This window comes from Acromyrmex echinatior, chromosome 4, assembly GCF_024713525.1.
Source record: "Acromyrmex echinatior isolate Ae372 chromosome 4, ASM2471352v2, whole genome shotgun sequence".
Lineage (NCBI taxonomy): Eukaryota > Metazoa > Arthropoda > Insecta > Hymenoptera > Formicidae > Acromyrmex > Acromyrmex echinatior.
The window spans coordinates 12361512-12379992 of record NC_141855.1 but is presented as its reverse complement, the minus strand read 5'-3'; the positions used below and the strand labels follow the sequence as shown (position 1 = coordinate 12379992).

The following is an 18481-nucleotide window of genomic DNA, read 5'->3' as shown; positions in this document are numbered from 1 at the left end:
CTAAAGTTACAGATACAGAATCTGAAAAGGCAAATCTAAAAATGATTTTGTTGGATTATTAAAATAATTGTGTAGAGAAAAAGAGAGAGAGAGAGAGAGAGAGAGAGAGAGAAAGAGGGGGGGAGGCATTCAAGATACTTGCAGAGAATGTCAAACTTTTTTGCAGTATTGCTTATCATGCTTAAATTTCCTATCAGAATTATTTTTGGTCCAACAAAATCATTTTCAGTATCTATATTTACATTTTTAGATATTTCAGTAGAATCTTTTTTCCACGTACGCGTTTTTTGAGATACATTTTACATCGTGCAGCGATTTCAATCACAAATGTAAATTCGGCAGGCCGTATTTTTACGCGACAATTTCTCTTTTTCCCTTTCCATTCCTCTCTTTTTCTCTCTCTCTCTTTCTTTCATACGATGACATAACACATTCCGGAATTTACGCTCAATAAAAATCGGCACACCCGGGCCATGAGATCAACAAATGCCTGTATTAGTGCCAATTCTGCAAATCGCTGATTTCGTAACGATCCATCCATTATTATCGATCGGAGGAGCGATCACGTAACCTTGTAACTGTACCCACTGCGATTACGCGTTGTAATTTTCGAATGCCTTTTATGTTCTGGAGATCCACATTTGTAAAATTTATTTTCGTAATCAAACATCGTCATCGCCGCCGTCAAAGGTGTACGCGTTTATAAATATTTATTTCTACTTTGCAATTTTTCTTTCTAACGACGCGAAGATACGTATTAATTACCTATTTTTTCCTATCATTCATGCCGTTTCTCATCTTGGTGATATGTGAACATTATGATAGAATGAAAATTTTATATTTCAGAAAAAAAAATTAAATCTTTTCTCTAATATCGAGTATCTATATTCTATAAAAATGTCCCCCAAAATAGAAATATTAAATAAAACTATGAGTATTTTCCCTTTATATTTGTAATACATATAATTTTATTCTATTTTCTTCTTGTTTTCTTTCCTTTTCACAAGTAGTACATTCCAAAATTTGAATAACTAAGATAAGTAGTATTTCTCATATCTTAATGATATTCTCAACTAAATGTTGGAAAATATGATTTATATGCACATTGCTTGGTAGAAAAATGATAAGTTTTTATCAGATTCAAAGATCATGTTGATAAGTGAATTCTTTGATAAACAATTACATTATTATAATCATCATCGTAATAAACGACGCAAGGTCGTCATTTGTGTAAGAACATTAATATTTAACTTTAGAATCAACGTCGTCACGATATTATACACCGTCCGGAAATATTCGAGCCGCGTTTCAAGATGCTCATCACTCGAAACGAGCACGGTGAACACAAATATTTTCGCAGAACGAATCGCGTGCCGTCTGCGACGAATTAAACTATCGTTCGCGCGATTTTAACAGCCTCGCCGCTACGGAACAGCCGGAACGATCCTCACCATCAGTCACGCGCGTAAACGTTAATTAAGCATTTCACGTACGACGTAGGCGTATTTTTGCAACGCGTGTTTTATAAACACATCGGTTGGCCCGAATTCGCGACCGGGGACTCGATGAGTCACGTCTCATACTACCGTTTTAACGTTTTGTCGAAGGAATAATCAATGGCTCGGTTTCAAACATTGACAAAAAAGATTAGTAATAATCTAAAAAATTAGTAATAAGCCTACATGGAAAGGACAATTTTTCTGAAGTATCTAAAAATTTACCTCTAAATACAGATCGAAAATAATTTTATTTTAACATATCAAAATAATTATACTCGAGCTAAAATGTTAAAACTTTTTTGCATGAGCATTAATCTTATTGTGTTTAATATTCCTAAAGTAATTATTTTGATGGCCCTACAAAATTATTTTTAGATTTGTATCTACCTAAATTTTTAGATACTTTGGCAAAATCATTCTTTCCGTGTAATTACTATAACTTTAGTGAATAGAAATAATTTCTCGAATGTTTGATTAATTTTTCCAAACCAACTAAAAGCAGCTAATTTTATTTTAGATATTATTTTTATAGGTATTATCTTATTTTTCTAAATATTACCAAACAATAGTCAGTATTTATTATTTGGTAATATTATTACTTTCTAAATATTTTTACATCAATACAAAATATATTTAATAGTTATACATTGAAAAAAAGAGTTTGATTGCATTAATTGGGATTCTGGTTTTGATTTATAGAATAAAACATTTTTCTTAGTGTGGTTGAAATAACCAAAATTCGGATGTGAAAAGATTCTTCTCATTCCATTTTCCATGAAAAGTTTTTCCCAATATTACCAAACTTTTTTCGACGAAAGAAAAATAACTTTACTAAATAACTCTCTAAAAGTATCGACAGAAAAATTACGAAGAAAAATATGAGTACGAAAGACTATACTTAAAAAAAAAGCTGTATCTATATATTTGATTTAAATACATTCTCAAATGAAAGAAATAAAAATGAACTAAACTAATTTAGTCAAACTCTTAGTAAAATTAACAACTTTTTTTCCTCAGTATAGTTCAAATTAAACAAGTATCTCGCAAAGGCAAACGGAATCTACCTCGCGAGACGAAATTCAGCTTGCAAAGTTGGATCCCTTTCGCGCGCGCGCGCATCTCGAGGGAGATTTTATACGTCGCGGCCGAGAATACGCGAACGAGAGAGAATCAGAGAATATTCACCGAGAAGACTCGTTTCAAAAATTCCGCGAATAAACGAGATGAAAACAAACACCGAGCGACGATGCCGCGCTTTGGCGAAGCAGCCTTGTTTTACCGAGAGGATGTGCGAAAACAACGTCGAATTCACAATTCGAGAGAGAAATGCTGACAGAAAAATCACAGGAACGTAATTGCGATCGCGTTGTGCTATTCTCGCGATGTATATCATATAATTCCTTTCCGAGCTGCCTTTCGTAGATTCGCGCCTCTCGGAATCCCGTTATTCTCTATACACACACACACACACACACACACACACACACACACACACACACACACACACAGAAAAATTATATATATCGTACGCAAGTAATAATTACTTTGTTTCGAGTATTTCAAAAGTTCATATATTTGCAAATCATAAGTTCATCACAAGAGAGAAGAGAGAGAGAGAGCGTGAAATTTATTTAAAATATATTCTAAGTTTTAAATCCTAATGAGTTTAATACTTCAATCAAAATTATTAAATTAAAATAAATTCGACTTGCTTGTTATATAAAGTCGCTTCTTCAATTTTATAATATTCTCAAAAAATAAATTCTTGTTTTTTTTTTTTTAATATATAATGATACGTTTTTCTAAAATTTGTAATACATATATTTTATAATACGATTATTATCAAGAAGATATCTATTGTTAAAAATAATCGTTATTTAAAAGGAAGAAAAATAAATTGAGCAGTCACTTTTCTTATGTTAGTAATAAAATAATACTTTCTTCAGTAATAGAATACATTTTTCTGTGTGATTCTGTACATAACAATAAGAGGTACGAAACAAACGGAATGCGAATCAATCAACATAGAACTCTGATTGTATCTCGTAATCTTGTATCTTCGCAGATCGCGTAATCCTTGATCGATAATTCTCATCCTGTCGAGAAATTAAATAAACGTCGAGTGTAATATAATGCCGCTGTGCATAGAGATACTTCTAGTGTTTCGAATCGCATCGTCGACTTTTAGCGGTATTCGCACTTCGCTTGAGAGCAATTAAATTCAATTAAAATTAAGATTTCTAGCAAGCTCTTATTCCATCTAAAATACGCCCGTTACAAAAGTGATTTACTATGTAAACTTAAAAGTCACAATTAAAGAAAAAGTAATTATTTTTCATAAAATGTTTCTATTGAATTAAACTGAATAAAAAATTTGTTTCAATAAAATAGAAACAAAGCTTTTTTTTTTTAAATAACAAAGTGAGATTTTGGTTTTTAAATTATTGATTTCGTAAACTTAAAAATCACAAATAAAGAGGAGAGTTAATGATTGTCTTTCATAAAATATTTCTATTGAATTAATTTGAATTAAAAATTTTTTAAATATATAATATATATAATTTAGAGAGGCTTTTTTTAAATAACATGAAGCAAGATTTTGGTTTCTAAATTATTGACTTTTACATTAAATCTATAGTGTTAAATCTATAGTGTCAAATTTAGTTTAATTTATGTTGTCACTTCTCTTATAAAATATATCGTTATTCTATACCAAAATAATGAAGTCAAATAGTTTAAATTCGGTTAATATAATGTCACATTATAACCATTGTCAAATATAATCATTGTTTTAGTATAAAATAACGATATAATTCAATAGCGACTTGTATTAGATTAAATTGGACACTAGATTTAACAGTGCAAATAAAAAGAAATGTAAAAGACATTAATAAGCGATACTTTTTATGAAGTGTTTCTATTAAATTAGTCTAAGTTAGAGACTTTAAAACAAAAATAAATTAGAGACATCATTTTTTCTTAAAAATTAGCAAAGCAAGAAATGGCTTTCAAATTATTAACTCCGTAAATTGAAAAGCTACAAATAAAGTGAAAAATTAAAGAGACTAAGTAATGATAAAATTCTATCGAATTAATCTGAGACTTAAGAATTTTTTCAATAAATTGGAACCATGTTTTCTTAAATATCACAACAAGATTCTGGCTCTTAAATTATTGACTTCATAAATTTGAATCACATAAATAAGAGAAAAGAAATCATATAAATAAAGAAAAAAGTAAAAAATACTAATAAGTAATTCTTTTTTATAAAATATTTCTATTGAATAATCTAATTTAAAGATTTCTTTAATAAGAAAGACGCGGAATTTTCTCAAATAAGGAATTAAGACTGTAGTTTTCAAATTATTGCCGAAATTATAAACACAAGTTCTTGAATTAATTAATTCTCAAATAAAAGCGAATCGTTTTTCTTCGCTTGATTTCAGATGCTCATTAACAGAAACGGTCCTCTAATCTCACGGCTAACTTCACAGATATCTAATAGCGAAAAATTATGGCGGATGATATCCTTTCGCCAAGGAAAACTGGAGGATTCCGACAACGATTATTATGTATTATACAAGCGCAATCGTATAAATATCGAAATCATACTCAATTCAATCTCCGAGACCCACATTCGTATCTACGATCGTATCTAAAATAAACCGGGCGCGTTCCATACACGATTTGAGGCATCGGTCGTTTCGAGTCGTTGCACTTTTCCATGGCCAACAGGTGGTAGCGGTTCTGCTCCGAGAGCGAGGAAACGCGGCCAAAAGGGACTCCGAAATTGCGACGCGCTCACGCAAAACACACATGCACACGCACTTACCTTGAAAATCCAATGAATCTCGGGACAGCGATGATGTTTCTGATACGACGAGGCCAAGATCCTTCGGCTGCTCCGTCTCTCACACAGGCTGCTGCGTTCACTCCGAACAACTCCGAAAAGGTTCCCTCGGGCGATCATTCACTTGAAGTCAGGCACAGAATGTTTCACAGGATTCGCAATACCCGACACCAGATTACGACGGTAGACACACGCGAACTTGTCGCGCCGCGACGCGCGACTGTTGCGAACGTTTCGTATTCGCGAGACGAGACCGCGGACGTGCGAAATCGCGCAACGCGACGGCGCGACGCAAGGAGTGAAGGAGAACGAACGCTTGTACGAACGACGCGACGCGCAAATGAAACATGGAGTGAGACCGGCGGAGCAAACGTTGCGGCGCGCTCGGCGGTTGTTCCACGAACTACGACGGAGATAACCGAGCGCGACCGATGTTCGTATGGCGCTCGACCGGTAGACGACTAGACGTTCTCGTTTGCGTCGCACTTCACTTTGAACGCTTGGAGTGATATTACGTTATTGCAGGACAAATTTTTCAAGGATTTTAATTGGCTATAGGACAGAGAGGCTCTCGAATCTTTCTATCTTATAACCAATCAATAGGTTTGAAAAAATTTGTTGTATAACAATATGTAATAACAGTCTGATTGCTGTTGGTTGCGTAAGTATAAATTATGTGTGTATGAATTATGAATATACGTGTGCTGCGAGTGATTATCGATTGATAAATGCTCTTTTAATAACTTGGTAATTATAGAAATACACGAATACATGTAAATAAATCTGGGCAAAGAAAATTATCTGAATATTAATGAACTCGTTAAATTCAAATATTAATCCTTAATTGTATACACCTTTGAGTCATTTGTGTATTTCTTTTCTTTGAAATATAATATTAAGAGCACCTGGTCAAATCGTTTTAATCAACTTTGTTCTAAATGTCAGTAATATATATTATGTTGTCTGTAATGTTATAAAGAACATTTTCCTAATAAATTATAAGTTTTTTTAACACAATAGCAGTAATAAAATGCATTGTTTAAAATGTAAATGCAATATATCTTCAATTTATAGCCATTCATGCATATTAAAAAAATATCATTTTCAGATTACTCAATAACTAAACTTTTTGGACAGCCGACACTTGAACTATTTTTTATTGTAGTTTAGAATATAAATTTTAAGATATTAGACTATATTTTTCCTTTAAACATTTTTGTTTCAGAGTTTTACATTTTTATATGAAACAGTGCATTTTTCTCATTTTGTTAATTATATTTATATTTAGTTATAACAATTTATCTACAATTTGTTAGGAATATATAACACAAATACTTTTTAAAGATGACAAAATATATGTAAAAATCGTTTAATAATTTATAAATATATATTTGTAAAAGTGATGAAAATTAATCCTGGACATGAATGACCAAACATGTATATGTATACATTAAGACCAAAAACTAAGGTATGTACTAAGGGTTAAAGGCTAATATTAATTAAACTAAGATTTATTTAAAAGAATTAATATTAGTTAAGAACTAAGATCTATTAATATTAATTCTTTTATATTCGACTTACACTCTAATTTTTTTATCAAGAGTAAGTGTATGAAAACCATATTACATTCAATCATTCTCAATAAAACTTACAGTGTATTTTTTGTTTTCTATTTTTTACTTTTTATTTCTCATCTTTTTCCCTCTTTGTAATCATTTTATCGACAATCGTATTTCTTATCTTTTCCAGAGTTCGTCAACTTTTATTTCGAAAACAGAAAAAAAGATAAAAAGACAAGAGGTAAAAAATGGTGATAAAAAGCAAGAAATATTTCAAACTTAACACTTGTCTTTCGTAGAATTGCGCATTTTATATGAATAATTGCCATATACAATCGTTATATTCTGACAATATAAATTTATGTGATTTATTCGTTACAATCATAAAATTCTATTTGTATCTCACGATATAAAACTCTAATAAGTAAAGTCGTAAATTAATTTGCCTAGATATCCTCTCGATCGAACAGGGAGAATGAAAAAAAAAATTCCATGTTTAATAAACCTCGGACATAATGTGAGAGACGATAAACAGTTTATTGGAAGTGCTTCGAATTATGCAGGATACAGCGTATGCTATATGAATTCATTTTATAAAGTTAAATATTTCAAAGCGACAAACCAGCCGCTTGACCTCGATGTTTGTTTATACGCAGTGTATGCAGGGCGGTTGACTATTATATGACGTCGCGGCATGACTCGAGTAAACAGGTAACAGGCGCGCACTGCGCTGTTTCGTATTCTCATAATTGAGATAAATTTATTAATCTAACGTTTTTGCATCAGTTATACCGAGCATATTTTATCAAATTTATCGATATTTTAAATATATAGTAAAAATGTATTATATTATACTTATTAAAAATTAGAATGTTTTTATCCACTAATGTGGGGATATAAATCTTTTTTTTTATCCATTTTCCCTTTTATCAAATTTATAAATATAGGGAAAATGCTTAATCCGTCACTGTTTGTAAAATATATTGTTATATTAATTGTTATACAAATTATTGTATATGTATTATGCATTGTTGTAACAAATTGCAATATATATTGTATGCAATTTATATTGTAAATTATAAATCATGAAAATTTATAAATAATTAAAGAACACTATTTTAAACCTTAATATCCATGATGTTAAAGTACAAGTCGATCCAAAATCTCAGACGGAGAAGGATTAATCAATCGTATTGACTGATTTGTTCAAATGTGAAATGTTAATTCTTTCTCTGTCCGAGATTTCGGAGCAATTTTTAACATCATGGATATAACGCTTTAAGACAGGATTCTAATCTAACTGCTCTAAAAATAGATTTTAACAATTTTTTCAATGGAAATTAATGATACGTATATTTCAATAAACTTTTTAAGGTCACTTTAACCAAACTCCGATTAACTTAATTGACCGATTAGTCTATTGAAATTGACTAATCGCATTTGTCATTCGTTCGTTTGACAGCAGATGCGATTAGTCAATTTCAATGGACTAATCGGTCGATTAAGTTAATCGGAGTTTGGTTAAAGTAATTCTTAGGCCCAGTTTCACAATTCACGTTAATTAATTCTTAACCAAGATTGAACTTATTCATTATCTCTGTCCAATTCTAGAATTGAAAAGAGATGAGAAACAACAAGTTGAATCTCGATTAAGAGTTAACCATGAGTTGTGGAATTGGGCCTTAGGGATATTTATTTATTCGGATATCTTCAATAGTTTTCTAAAAAGAAATTCATAAAATGTATCTGTTTTTAGAACTGAATTTATACTACAATTCTGCTTTAAACAAAAATAAAAAAAAAGATGACCGCTTTAAAATCGGCGGAAAGCCTTTACTAGAGACGATGAAAAACTACTAGAATTTTAGGGTAAAAAACTCGAAAATTAATAATTTGTTTCCTTTTACTTTGACAGTTTTTTTATTCGGATATTTTTTTTAGGTCATTTAAATTTGTTCGCATTGCTTGAAATCCCCTAAAATTTTTGCATTTAAAGTGATATTAGATAAATAGATTTGGGCGTTGAAATTAAAGAAGGTACAAATGCTGAATGCAAAGAATGCAAGCAACGCAAACAGACCTATTAATCTATTATCATTTCATCAAGAATTGCAACAATCAATAATCCATATTCCACTTCGATATAAAATTATAAAGACAAAAGTATTAAAAAGTATCAAAATAACAAGAAAAATGAATTATATTCCTTCTTCTACATATTTGTACTCATATTTAACAAGAATTTTAAGGTTTTTCGTGAATTTTATGTAATTTGGTCAAAAATACTGTTTTTTACGGTAAAAAACTAGTTTTTTATTTGATTCTTTTTTTCGAAATCAAAAATACCGTTTTTTACATCTCTAGTCTTTAAAGATTGATCTGCTTTTACTGGATGAAATTTTAATTAAAACTAGAATAATAGCTTTTAATTTATAGCTTTAATGTGTAATTAAAAAGAATATAAAATTTAACAATATATAATATATAATATATTTATTTTGTGCAATGTATATAATATTTAATAAAAGCGGAACAATCTTATAAAATGATAAGGGAGCAGTACTTATTCATATTTTTTTCTGATTCATTTATTGTCAGATTATCGTCTGACAAAATTATATCAAACATCATCAGATGAGTAAATTTCACTCATTATAGTATTTGAGAATAATTTATTACAATGAAAATTCCGACTAATCACGAAAATATTGAGAATCATGAAATTTCATATAATTGTATTAGGTGTTGGAATTAATTCGTAGCGTTTTTTAATGAAAGAATGTTATTTATTTCACATGAGCATTAAAAAATACATTAATGAAAGTACTTCCCATCACTTGTAAAACGCTACGAATTAATTCCAACACCTAATAATTAATCGAAAATCGAATTTTATTTTCATAGTTTATTAAAAAATCGGTAATAAAAAATTTTTAATTTCATGAAGATTATAATTTTCCTCAAAATACAATTATTATATATATATTTTAATGTAATATTTTAATGTATTTATTTTAGTTATATAAATTTTTACAAAATCAAAATTATGAAAAAAATTTAAATTAATATTTTATAATTTCAATTTAATTAATTTGATTTAAAATATAAATTGTTTTGTTGAATTAATTGTGACGTCTTAATTAATGGAAGGAGATAAATTTGCAAGAATATAAATACAGATAATTCGAAATGTTAATTTTTTAAATGAAATAACAGGATTGTAATAGATATATATGTATATATTTGATTTGTACATTTATAATTATAGATGATAAGAGATTAACTAGAAAATGTTTATGTAATCTCTTTTTCTCCGATCTCATCAATGATTATATTTCTATAACAGAAAACAGTTTTCACATGAATATGTTATAAGATACTAAAATGGTAATTCAATCACGAACGATGAAAGAATAATTAAAATGTAAATTGTAAAATAACAATACAATTTTCTTCGTGATAATTTTTATGAGATCTAAACCAAGGCATGCATTAATCTACGTATGTATATGTTAGATTAAAAAAGTTCTGAGATAAAAAAGTTCACATAATAAAATCCGATATTTACGTATTAAAATTCAATATTATTTTCAATACTAATACAGTGTAGTAATCAGCTATTTCTGTAATATGTACTGTAAATATGATCTAATCACCTTGGTAATACGGATTTCGACATGATAAAAAAATATTATATATCATTTATATCTAACGCTAAAAATAGAACAATATTACAGATTTAGTTATTCGTTGCACATAGTTCATAAAAATACTCTGCACACGTCGACCCGAACATAAAATTAATATGTAAAAAAACCATAATTATACCAAATTAAAACCAAATACATAAGAGAATCTTTATGATTTAAATAATACTTCGCTTATCCACAATTAGAAATTCCTTATTGAGGATATTTCTTGAAACTACCGAAACACTTCTGTTTGTCACCCTACCTGTTCACTTCCTTCTCTCTTTATATACGTATAACATTACATTTTTGGTCCGTTTTACATTGCTCTGTACAATACTTCAATATTCGATTCCCTCTTCAAATTGCATAGCCAATTTATGAAGCTAACCGTCGCTACGTAAAGAATAAAATGACGTACTTCGTAAAGCGGTGAACGCTGTCTTTCTGTAAGTACTGCGTCGATACCGCGATCAAGTTCGTCCGTATTTCTTGCGCAGTACTATTCTATGTGCTATTCTAGTGTGCTTAAAATAGAAAAAAAAATCCTCTCTTTCATCTATAACATAACACAAAGTCCACACATTTTACTTAAACTATTTAACATTCATGTAATCTATCTATGGTTCGTATAATACAATTCATTCCCTACGTTAACTCATCCGTGCACAGTTTTCTCTCCTCCTCCACTCGCTGCCGAGTACGATTAAAAGCCTCTGTCTTCACGAAATCCACGGTTTTGTACACAGTCGTACTTGGGAGAGATTGCGCGGGCGGTAACGTCGAGGAATTAAAACTCTCTGTCGTTTCTAAGTCAAGATCCAGATACTGCAGCACCACTAAGCGATTAGACGCCGGAATGAACGTGTTGTGATCTTGATAATAGTATATCTGGAAATTAAATTACGCATAGCGGATAAAATCACATATCGTCATGTGTAACGACTAAAGTTACACACAGTTCTTAGAATCGCTCTACAAACCTCTTCTCTATCCTCGAATGCATTATTGTCTTCATCCGACGTCGATTGATGACGTATCGAATGCACATGCGATGGAGGCGTCGGACTGGGTGCCGCCCGTATTCTTCCTCTTCCAGGTGGAGACGCTAATTGTAGATGAGGTGCTGCGAGAAATTTTACGTGTTAAACATATTTTTTTTATTAAACATATAAAAAAAATAGATAAAGAAGGAAAAGTCTACCTTCCACCGGTGATTTATTCAACGATGGTTTCAACTTCCTGTTGATGGTCGGCGGTTCGGCCGGAGAATGTTCAGCGGAACTCACATCATATAGTGCTATTGTCGGACCCGGTGATGGTTCGTTGCTTATGATAGACATTGAGTCGCTAGTTTTTCTGCCCGGCTTTAACTCTCTGTACACCATCGGCGGAGGCGGCGCCATGGTAGTTGGTACACCGCTCGAACAACTGTCTCGCACGAGAGGACTCGGTAAATTCGAGTATGTCGCTGTGGTCGAGTTTTCAGAGCGCGGACTTGATGGCTCAACGTCGTGGAAATCGTAGCGGAACACATTCTGTGTCTCGTCATTGATGGTACTCGGTGCAGCGTTTGAATAGAAATGTTTCGACGACTGTTCGATCGCCGCCGTGTTGCTCTCAACGGCCGTTTGTGCCGCTTGCGGTTGATGAGATCTAGGAAAATCATATGATTCATCGGTCACGGCACCCGTTGTTGTTATTGTTGTTGTAGCGGCAGCAGGCGTCGTTGGTGCCGGCGTTGCTGGGGTACTCGGTTTCGAGCTTTCGGTAGCACCGTCTAGATTCAGGTAGTTGTGACCAGGATTTTCAGGTAACATATGAGGCGGTTTTGGTGGTCTGGGTGGTGCTGGCAACTTCTCCACGGCTGGTGGTATCGCGGAATCGACGATTCTGAGCTTGCCGAAGCGTTTTTTCACACTCCACGAACCAATTTCATGATCACCCGGACCATGAGGTTGTCGCGAATCACCTGTCATGATTTTATTTCATTAGTAAAGATAAAAAAAATAAATTAAATCTTACGCGCATTGTCAAACATTCACCTGTTGAAGGAAGCGTGTCCCAATTCGCACTCGGCACACACGTGGTCCATTCGTCATCGGTGAAAACGCTCTCGGCATCCGTTGTCGTGGGTGATCGCGGTGGTGAAGGTGCCAATCTTCTCGGGGCATCGTAATGTTCGGGTCCTTGTCCGAGAGCCGAACTCAGGGAACTAGTATCGTTGAGCCGACGACCGGAAATGCACTCGCTAATAGGAATGTAAGGACCAGAGATCGTGCTAGTGGGCGAAGTAGGTGGGGATTCTTGAGACTCGTATTGAAACACTAAAAAAAAGTTGAGACATACTATGTTGTATTATCAATATCCGGATCAGATTAGAAATTGAAATTGGATTGGAATTTGATCAAAGTTTACTAAACTTGATATTGGTATTTTTTTTTCTTCTAATACGGACATTATATAAGTCTGTTTTCTCTGGCTAAACCAATATACACTTTTGGAATTTAAAGTGAAATAGGTATATCTTTGATATTTGTCGAAAGCGAGATAGTTCTAGTGCAGTCTAGTGCAGGAACAGAAAACAGACTATATATAGGCTCATTTTAAATAGACTGCTTTTTATTTAGTTACACAAGTTGATATAACATCATTCTATCTTTCTACATTCAATGAACAATTGTATCGACTTGTTACCAAATAAAAAATAATCTCTAGTTTACATCTTTGTATGATTTTATCCAAAGTTTAATACATTTGTTTTATATTTATGCAAAAATATATAAGCAACAGAGAATGCTTTTCATTTAGTGATATAAGTTACTGTTTTGTCTTATTCATGACATGCCAAGAAAGACAGAACAATGTTTGATTAACTTGTATTATTAAATGAAAAACATTGAGAGTTAATACAAGATGGTAGTCTTATTACTTTGTTGCTCCTCGTCTTGAGTATATGCCTTCAGACCGCAAACTTGGCACACCGCATCTACCCATTTATTCATATCCGTTTCGTTTTCAGCAACTAAATAATAGATCCTCTTCGGCGTTTTCACATTAAACATATACTGATACTTCTGTTTACGATTTTCAAATCGAAGACCCGCGTCCACCTGTGACAAAATATTAATAAGTATCCGTATAGCTTATGAGAACAGATTCTATGAACGTGATAGATACCTGTTCACATTGATCTAGATCAATACGACCTTTGAGCTTACGGCAGCGTCTATCTGTGTAATATTCTAAAAAGTATTGACCAGGTAGCTCTCCACTATGACGAAGAGCAAACCATCGCTTTCTCCATCGCTATTAAAAGAAGTTATCAGAGATAAGGCTATTTACCTTTATCTCAAACTTAAAATTAGTTGGAATACAAAGTTCCAATAAACGTCTGAGTAACCAACAAATACATTCATTACATGAATGTTGAATCTCTTTTCGTTGAAAATATAGGAATACATCAAGTCAAGAGAAAGTCAAAATGATAATTTTTGGTTACAAAATATGACTATTTATTGATGTTAAGAATTAAAATAAAATCTTATCTTTTGTTGATTTTTATGCGTTTCTTGAACTAGTCCCAAAAGTAATCGAAAGTAATAAGAAAAGAAACTAAGAATTTTCTAGAATTATATACATATATAATTCTATATATATATATATATATATATATATATATATATTAGGTTAGGCCAAGATATATTTCTCGCACAAGCAGCGAACTAGGATAATTATCGTCGATTGATGCTTCAGTTTTTCACGGAAAATTAGACAACGCCCAGGAGTCCACAGTCAATTCCACTTGTAGATAAAAAAAAAAGGGAAAATCCTGGGCGGACGTAAACAATGACCTAGTCTCTCCACCTGGGAGCCTCATAGATAAGAACACGACGTGCGAATCCGTTTAATAATTAGTACGAACCGCTCTCCAGAGCTTGGTTGGCGGTGATTTGATGAGCCATCCTTCGTGGACGATTTCCTGGGACGTCTTGAGCACTTCCATCTCTTCCTCCACCCAGGAGATGGTGGATGATGGCCAGGGCGGCGTGATCGCTCTGAATCACTCGACTGCTCGCTTGTTCGATCGCTCGTTGAGTGATCTACGATTTCAGTGGCGTGAGGAACATTCTGGAAAAGCGCGAGGAACCACCGACGACGAAGACGACAACGCGTTCATCAACCATTTGTCTATTTTTGGCCCCAACGGCGCAACACGAAGAAACAAGCCCCTCACGCACGTCGACTATCCCCTCCCTTACCCTGATCTTCACTGATTCTCGTCTCTTCTATTCTTCACGAATGCAGAATGGCCTGTCTCTCTTACACGCGCACGCGCGACGGTACCGACACGCGGAGAAACGGAGCCCGGAGCTCGGAGCACGCCGCAACGGGACACTGCAGATCTTGCACAAAGACACGCGCGAACAGCGAACGGCCGAACGGCGACGAGGCCGTTTTCCGTCTCGCCTCGTCCCATCCACCGCGTATGCTGCAATTGCCACCACCTCGTTGACTCGCCGTCGTGGCCACGCGTGCCAAGGCTCGCGCGACTCGCGAGTGACATACTCCGGGGCAGTTGACGGTGACAGCGCAGTAACGTACGAGTCCCCGCGGTCGCCCGAATCCTCGATTAGGCGTTGCCCAGCAAGCAGAATCATAAGTCATTATTATATCAAAATGACTCCAAAATAATCAAAATGATTAAAAGTCATTTTTCAATCATTTCCGATTCATTTTAATGTCATCTTGACGTTAACGTGTTGTTCTGCTTGGGATAATGTCTGTTTCTATCAATGTAGATATGGAAACTTTAATCTTAGTTAAACTCACTGTTTATCTTTTTCTATTTCTAAGAATTAAAAAAAGATAAAGAGTAAATTAAACAAAGATTAAAGTTTATCTACATGGGTAGAAATGGACAAGAGTCGTAATAAAGTCATAATATTATCATAGAATGTCATCATGATGTCATTTGTTATTTAAAAATAACTTAAGTGACAAATAAGGTGATCGATGTCTCTATGATATTATTATGCCTTGTGTATTCTATTTGAATGCCTCTTCCGTCTTGCTCTGATATTCTTCGATATATCTTCCTTTGGTAGAAGAGTAAAAGAAAAAGACATCGCACGGTCCCAATCAAAGTTTAATAAAGAATTGGCGCCGGAAGTGGCGCTGATCGCATCGGAGATTGAAAAGAATTTTGCGCACGCGAATTAGAGGAAATAGATATTCTTCAAGTAGAATAACAGTCATAATGTCGAAATGAATGATAACATTAAAATGAGTCACCATCATTGATCGAAAAGTAACGCCCAGCAAACAAGCTGATGTTGAAGATGCCATCTTTTTAAAGATGTCAAAATGATGACAAATAACGGCAGCTTTGCTAGGATTTTTAATAATCATTTTGAAATTATTTTGACACTATTTTTTGTTCTGTTTGAAAATTTGTGTCTCTAATGACGCAGAAAGACATCGAGGATCACGGACGCATCCCGTTAAATAGTTCATTGTTTTATTAGTTCTTACATTTTTCTTGGAGATCCGAAGGCTGATATTAATTGTGAGTTCTTATTTCAAGATCATCTTAAGTAATGTCTTAAGATATCACGGCTTTGTGATTGGCTATAATATCTTAAGATTATACTTGATACGATTTGAAATAGCCATAGTACCGAAAATTTTCAGAAACATTCCAGAAATATTTCAACTAAAAAGTGAAATGACATAAAAATTGTGAAATATGTCTGCAACATTTCTGAGAACACTGGAATAGCAAAATGTTCGTGATACTTGCACATGAAACCTTGTTGAAAGATTGATGAAATGTCACAGAAAGCAATCTTTTTGAAATATTACCAAAAAGATTTCAGCTATTTCTAGTACTACAAAAACGATATTTAAATATACTTGATTGATACTTAAATAATATTTAAATATCATTTCTAAAATATTTAAAATTTATTAAGACTTTTATAATCTGTTCACAGATTACAAAACTTGAAATAAATTTAAAATATTTCTTAAAAATAATTATCATATCACCAACTATTTTGATTAATTAAGCATATTATATATATAAGCACGCGCACACGCGCGCACACACACACACACACACACACACACACACACACACACACATACATAATCATTATTAAAAAATCACACCTGTAGTTTCCACACAATATCATTATTCATATATAAAAGTTTTTGCAATAACAAAATAATGTTAAATTGAATCGTGATTGACCAAAAAAATGTAAACATTAGTAAACATTTTAGATTTTAACATTATGATGATTTTTTTGTTTTGTTTAAATATGATTTTCAATTTATTGCATATGATAGATTTTAGAAACACTTCTGATAAAACATTTCATATGACATATCGCAGAATTTTTTTAGAACTGTGATACGTGAAATGCGAAAAGTCGAAACATTTCTGAAAATTTTCTGTAATAATTGGTGCTGTATGGATATAAGAACTGACAATGTGAATATCAGCTATATTATGATCTGAGTACGAGATGACAACTTTTGATCAACTTATCAACTTTAATAACTTAGAATGAGTAAAATAGTACAAGTTCAAATGAGATAGCATATACTATAAAAAGAGACATATATATATATATATATATGGGTCATCTAAAAAGTATCCGCGGTACTTTGTCACTAGATATATGACCATCAACACACATCTAGTGACAAAAAACCGCGGATACTTTTTAGATGACCCAATATATATAAAATATTGTATATTCCTTTTTTCTTAATCTTATTTTAACAAAATTGCTCATGATCAGACTCTATTATGGCGGCTGAGTTTTAAATTTACTGCTAGTATTTAGTGTTAGCATTAAAAATACTACAGTTTACGTTAAGTACACTATAGATTTTTGGTATCAGCAATCAATTTTGGAACACAGCTGGGGTCTTTAATCTTTCTCCTCCGCCCCTGTCGCGCGCCGTCGATTGTCGACAACTTCGCGCTGTTCACCATTACGATCGCTCGCACGCGGAACGTACGATCACTCGCAACCGCATTCACGACGTTTGAGAATGAATCGGTGCTGTTCCGCCCGTCTCACTTTCTCGGTGAGTGCCCGTCTCCGATATTTGAGAAATTTCCAATGATGCGTTCAATCTTTCATCATGAGATGCAGAGCGTTATCGAACATTTCTCTGCACGTTCTTTTACAGCGTTTTTCCGCCAAGTTAATATCAAGCGTGATGCTTATTCGTTCGATTCATTTGATTCGCTTGATGTCCCAAGCAGAACAAAAAGTCATCATGACATCAAAATGGCTCCAATGGTTATTAACTCTTAGTACACACAATTAGGTCATTAATATCCCGCGCATTTTTTTTCTTTGAAATACCAGAGGTATTAAAGTAATTAGTTATAACAATTATATACAATTTTTTAAAGATATAACTTTACAAATATTTTCTAAAGATGTGTAAAAGAAATATATATATATATATATATATATATATATATATATATAAGAATTATTATTTAATCATTTGGTAAAAGTGATGAAAACTAATCTTGAACATTAACAACCCATTATAAATAAAAAAGACCAGAAAATCATAGTATATATTAAGAAACTTTTCCATCAATCACGATTGAATTTTAATGTTATTTTGACGTTATCGTGACCTATTGTTCTGCTTAATTAAGGTCTGTAATGACGTTTATCATGTCCATTTCTATCAATGTAGATTAGCTTTAATCTCTATTTAATTTGTTTTTCATCTTTTTCTAGTTGTAAAAAATAGAAAAGGATAAAGAGCAAAACCGGGATTAAATGATTTAAATTTAAAAGATTAATTTTATATTGGCAATCAATTCGATCGACAGAATCGCCT

General features: G+C 32.6%; 2 protein-coding genes and 1 long non-coding RNA gene across 11 annotated transcripts in view; 1 reads left to right on the top strand and 2 right to left on the bottom strand.

The window, feature by feature from the left end:
* Positions 1–5675, bottom strand: part of LOC105146487 (hypothetical protein) — a 98980-nt gene extending 93305 nt beyond the window's left edge. For all 3 annotated transcript variants that reach the window (XM_087405937.1, XM_011056782.2, XM_087405938.1), the window contains exon 1: positions 5332–5675. The gene's annotated coding sequence lies outside the window, so the exon portion shown is untranslated. The remainder of the gene's footprint in view (positions 1–5331) is intronic.
* Positions 5676–5772: 97 nt separating this feature from the next.
* LOC147909984 (uncharacterized) lies at positions 5773–10609 on the top strand. 6 transcript variants are annotated; one of them, XR_015545019.1, is made up of 6 exons: positions 5773–6010; positions 6666–6817; positions 7099–7149; positions 7359–7619; positions 8665–8777; positions 8850–10609. It is a non-coding gene; the product is annotated as an uncharacterized LOC147909984 (long non-coding RNA). The 6 variants fall into 6 exon arrangements; XR_015545020.1 differs by having other exon boundaries at positions 5779–6010; positions 7359–7479; positions 7565–7619; positions 8665–10609; XR_015545018.1 differs by having other exon boundaries at positions 5776–6010; positions 8665–10609.
* dos (daughter of sevenless) lies at positions 10127–15172 on the bottom strand. Of its 2 annotated transcripts, XM_087405940.1 has the most exons (8): positions 14523–15172; positions 13778–13906; positions 13530–13710; positions 12643–12924; positions 11802–12569; positions 11581–11723; positions 11250–11488; positions 10127–11156 (listed from the first exon to the last, which is right to left on the bottom strand). In XM_087405940.1, the coding sequence occupies exons 1-8, from the start codon at positions 14601–14603 to the stop codon at positions 11153–11155; spliced, it is 1827 nt and encodes a 608-aa protein (XP_087262066.1). In that variant the 5' UTR covers positions 14604–15172; the 3' UTR covers positions 10127–11152. The 2 variants fall into 2 exon arrangements, with proteins under 2 accessions (XP_087262066.1, XP_087262065.1); XM_087405939.1 differs by having other exon boundaries at positions 10127–11488; positions 14523–15171.
* Positions 15173–18481: the final 3309 nt, after the last annotated feature.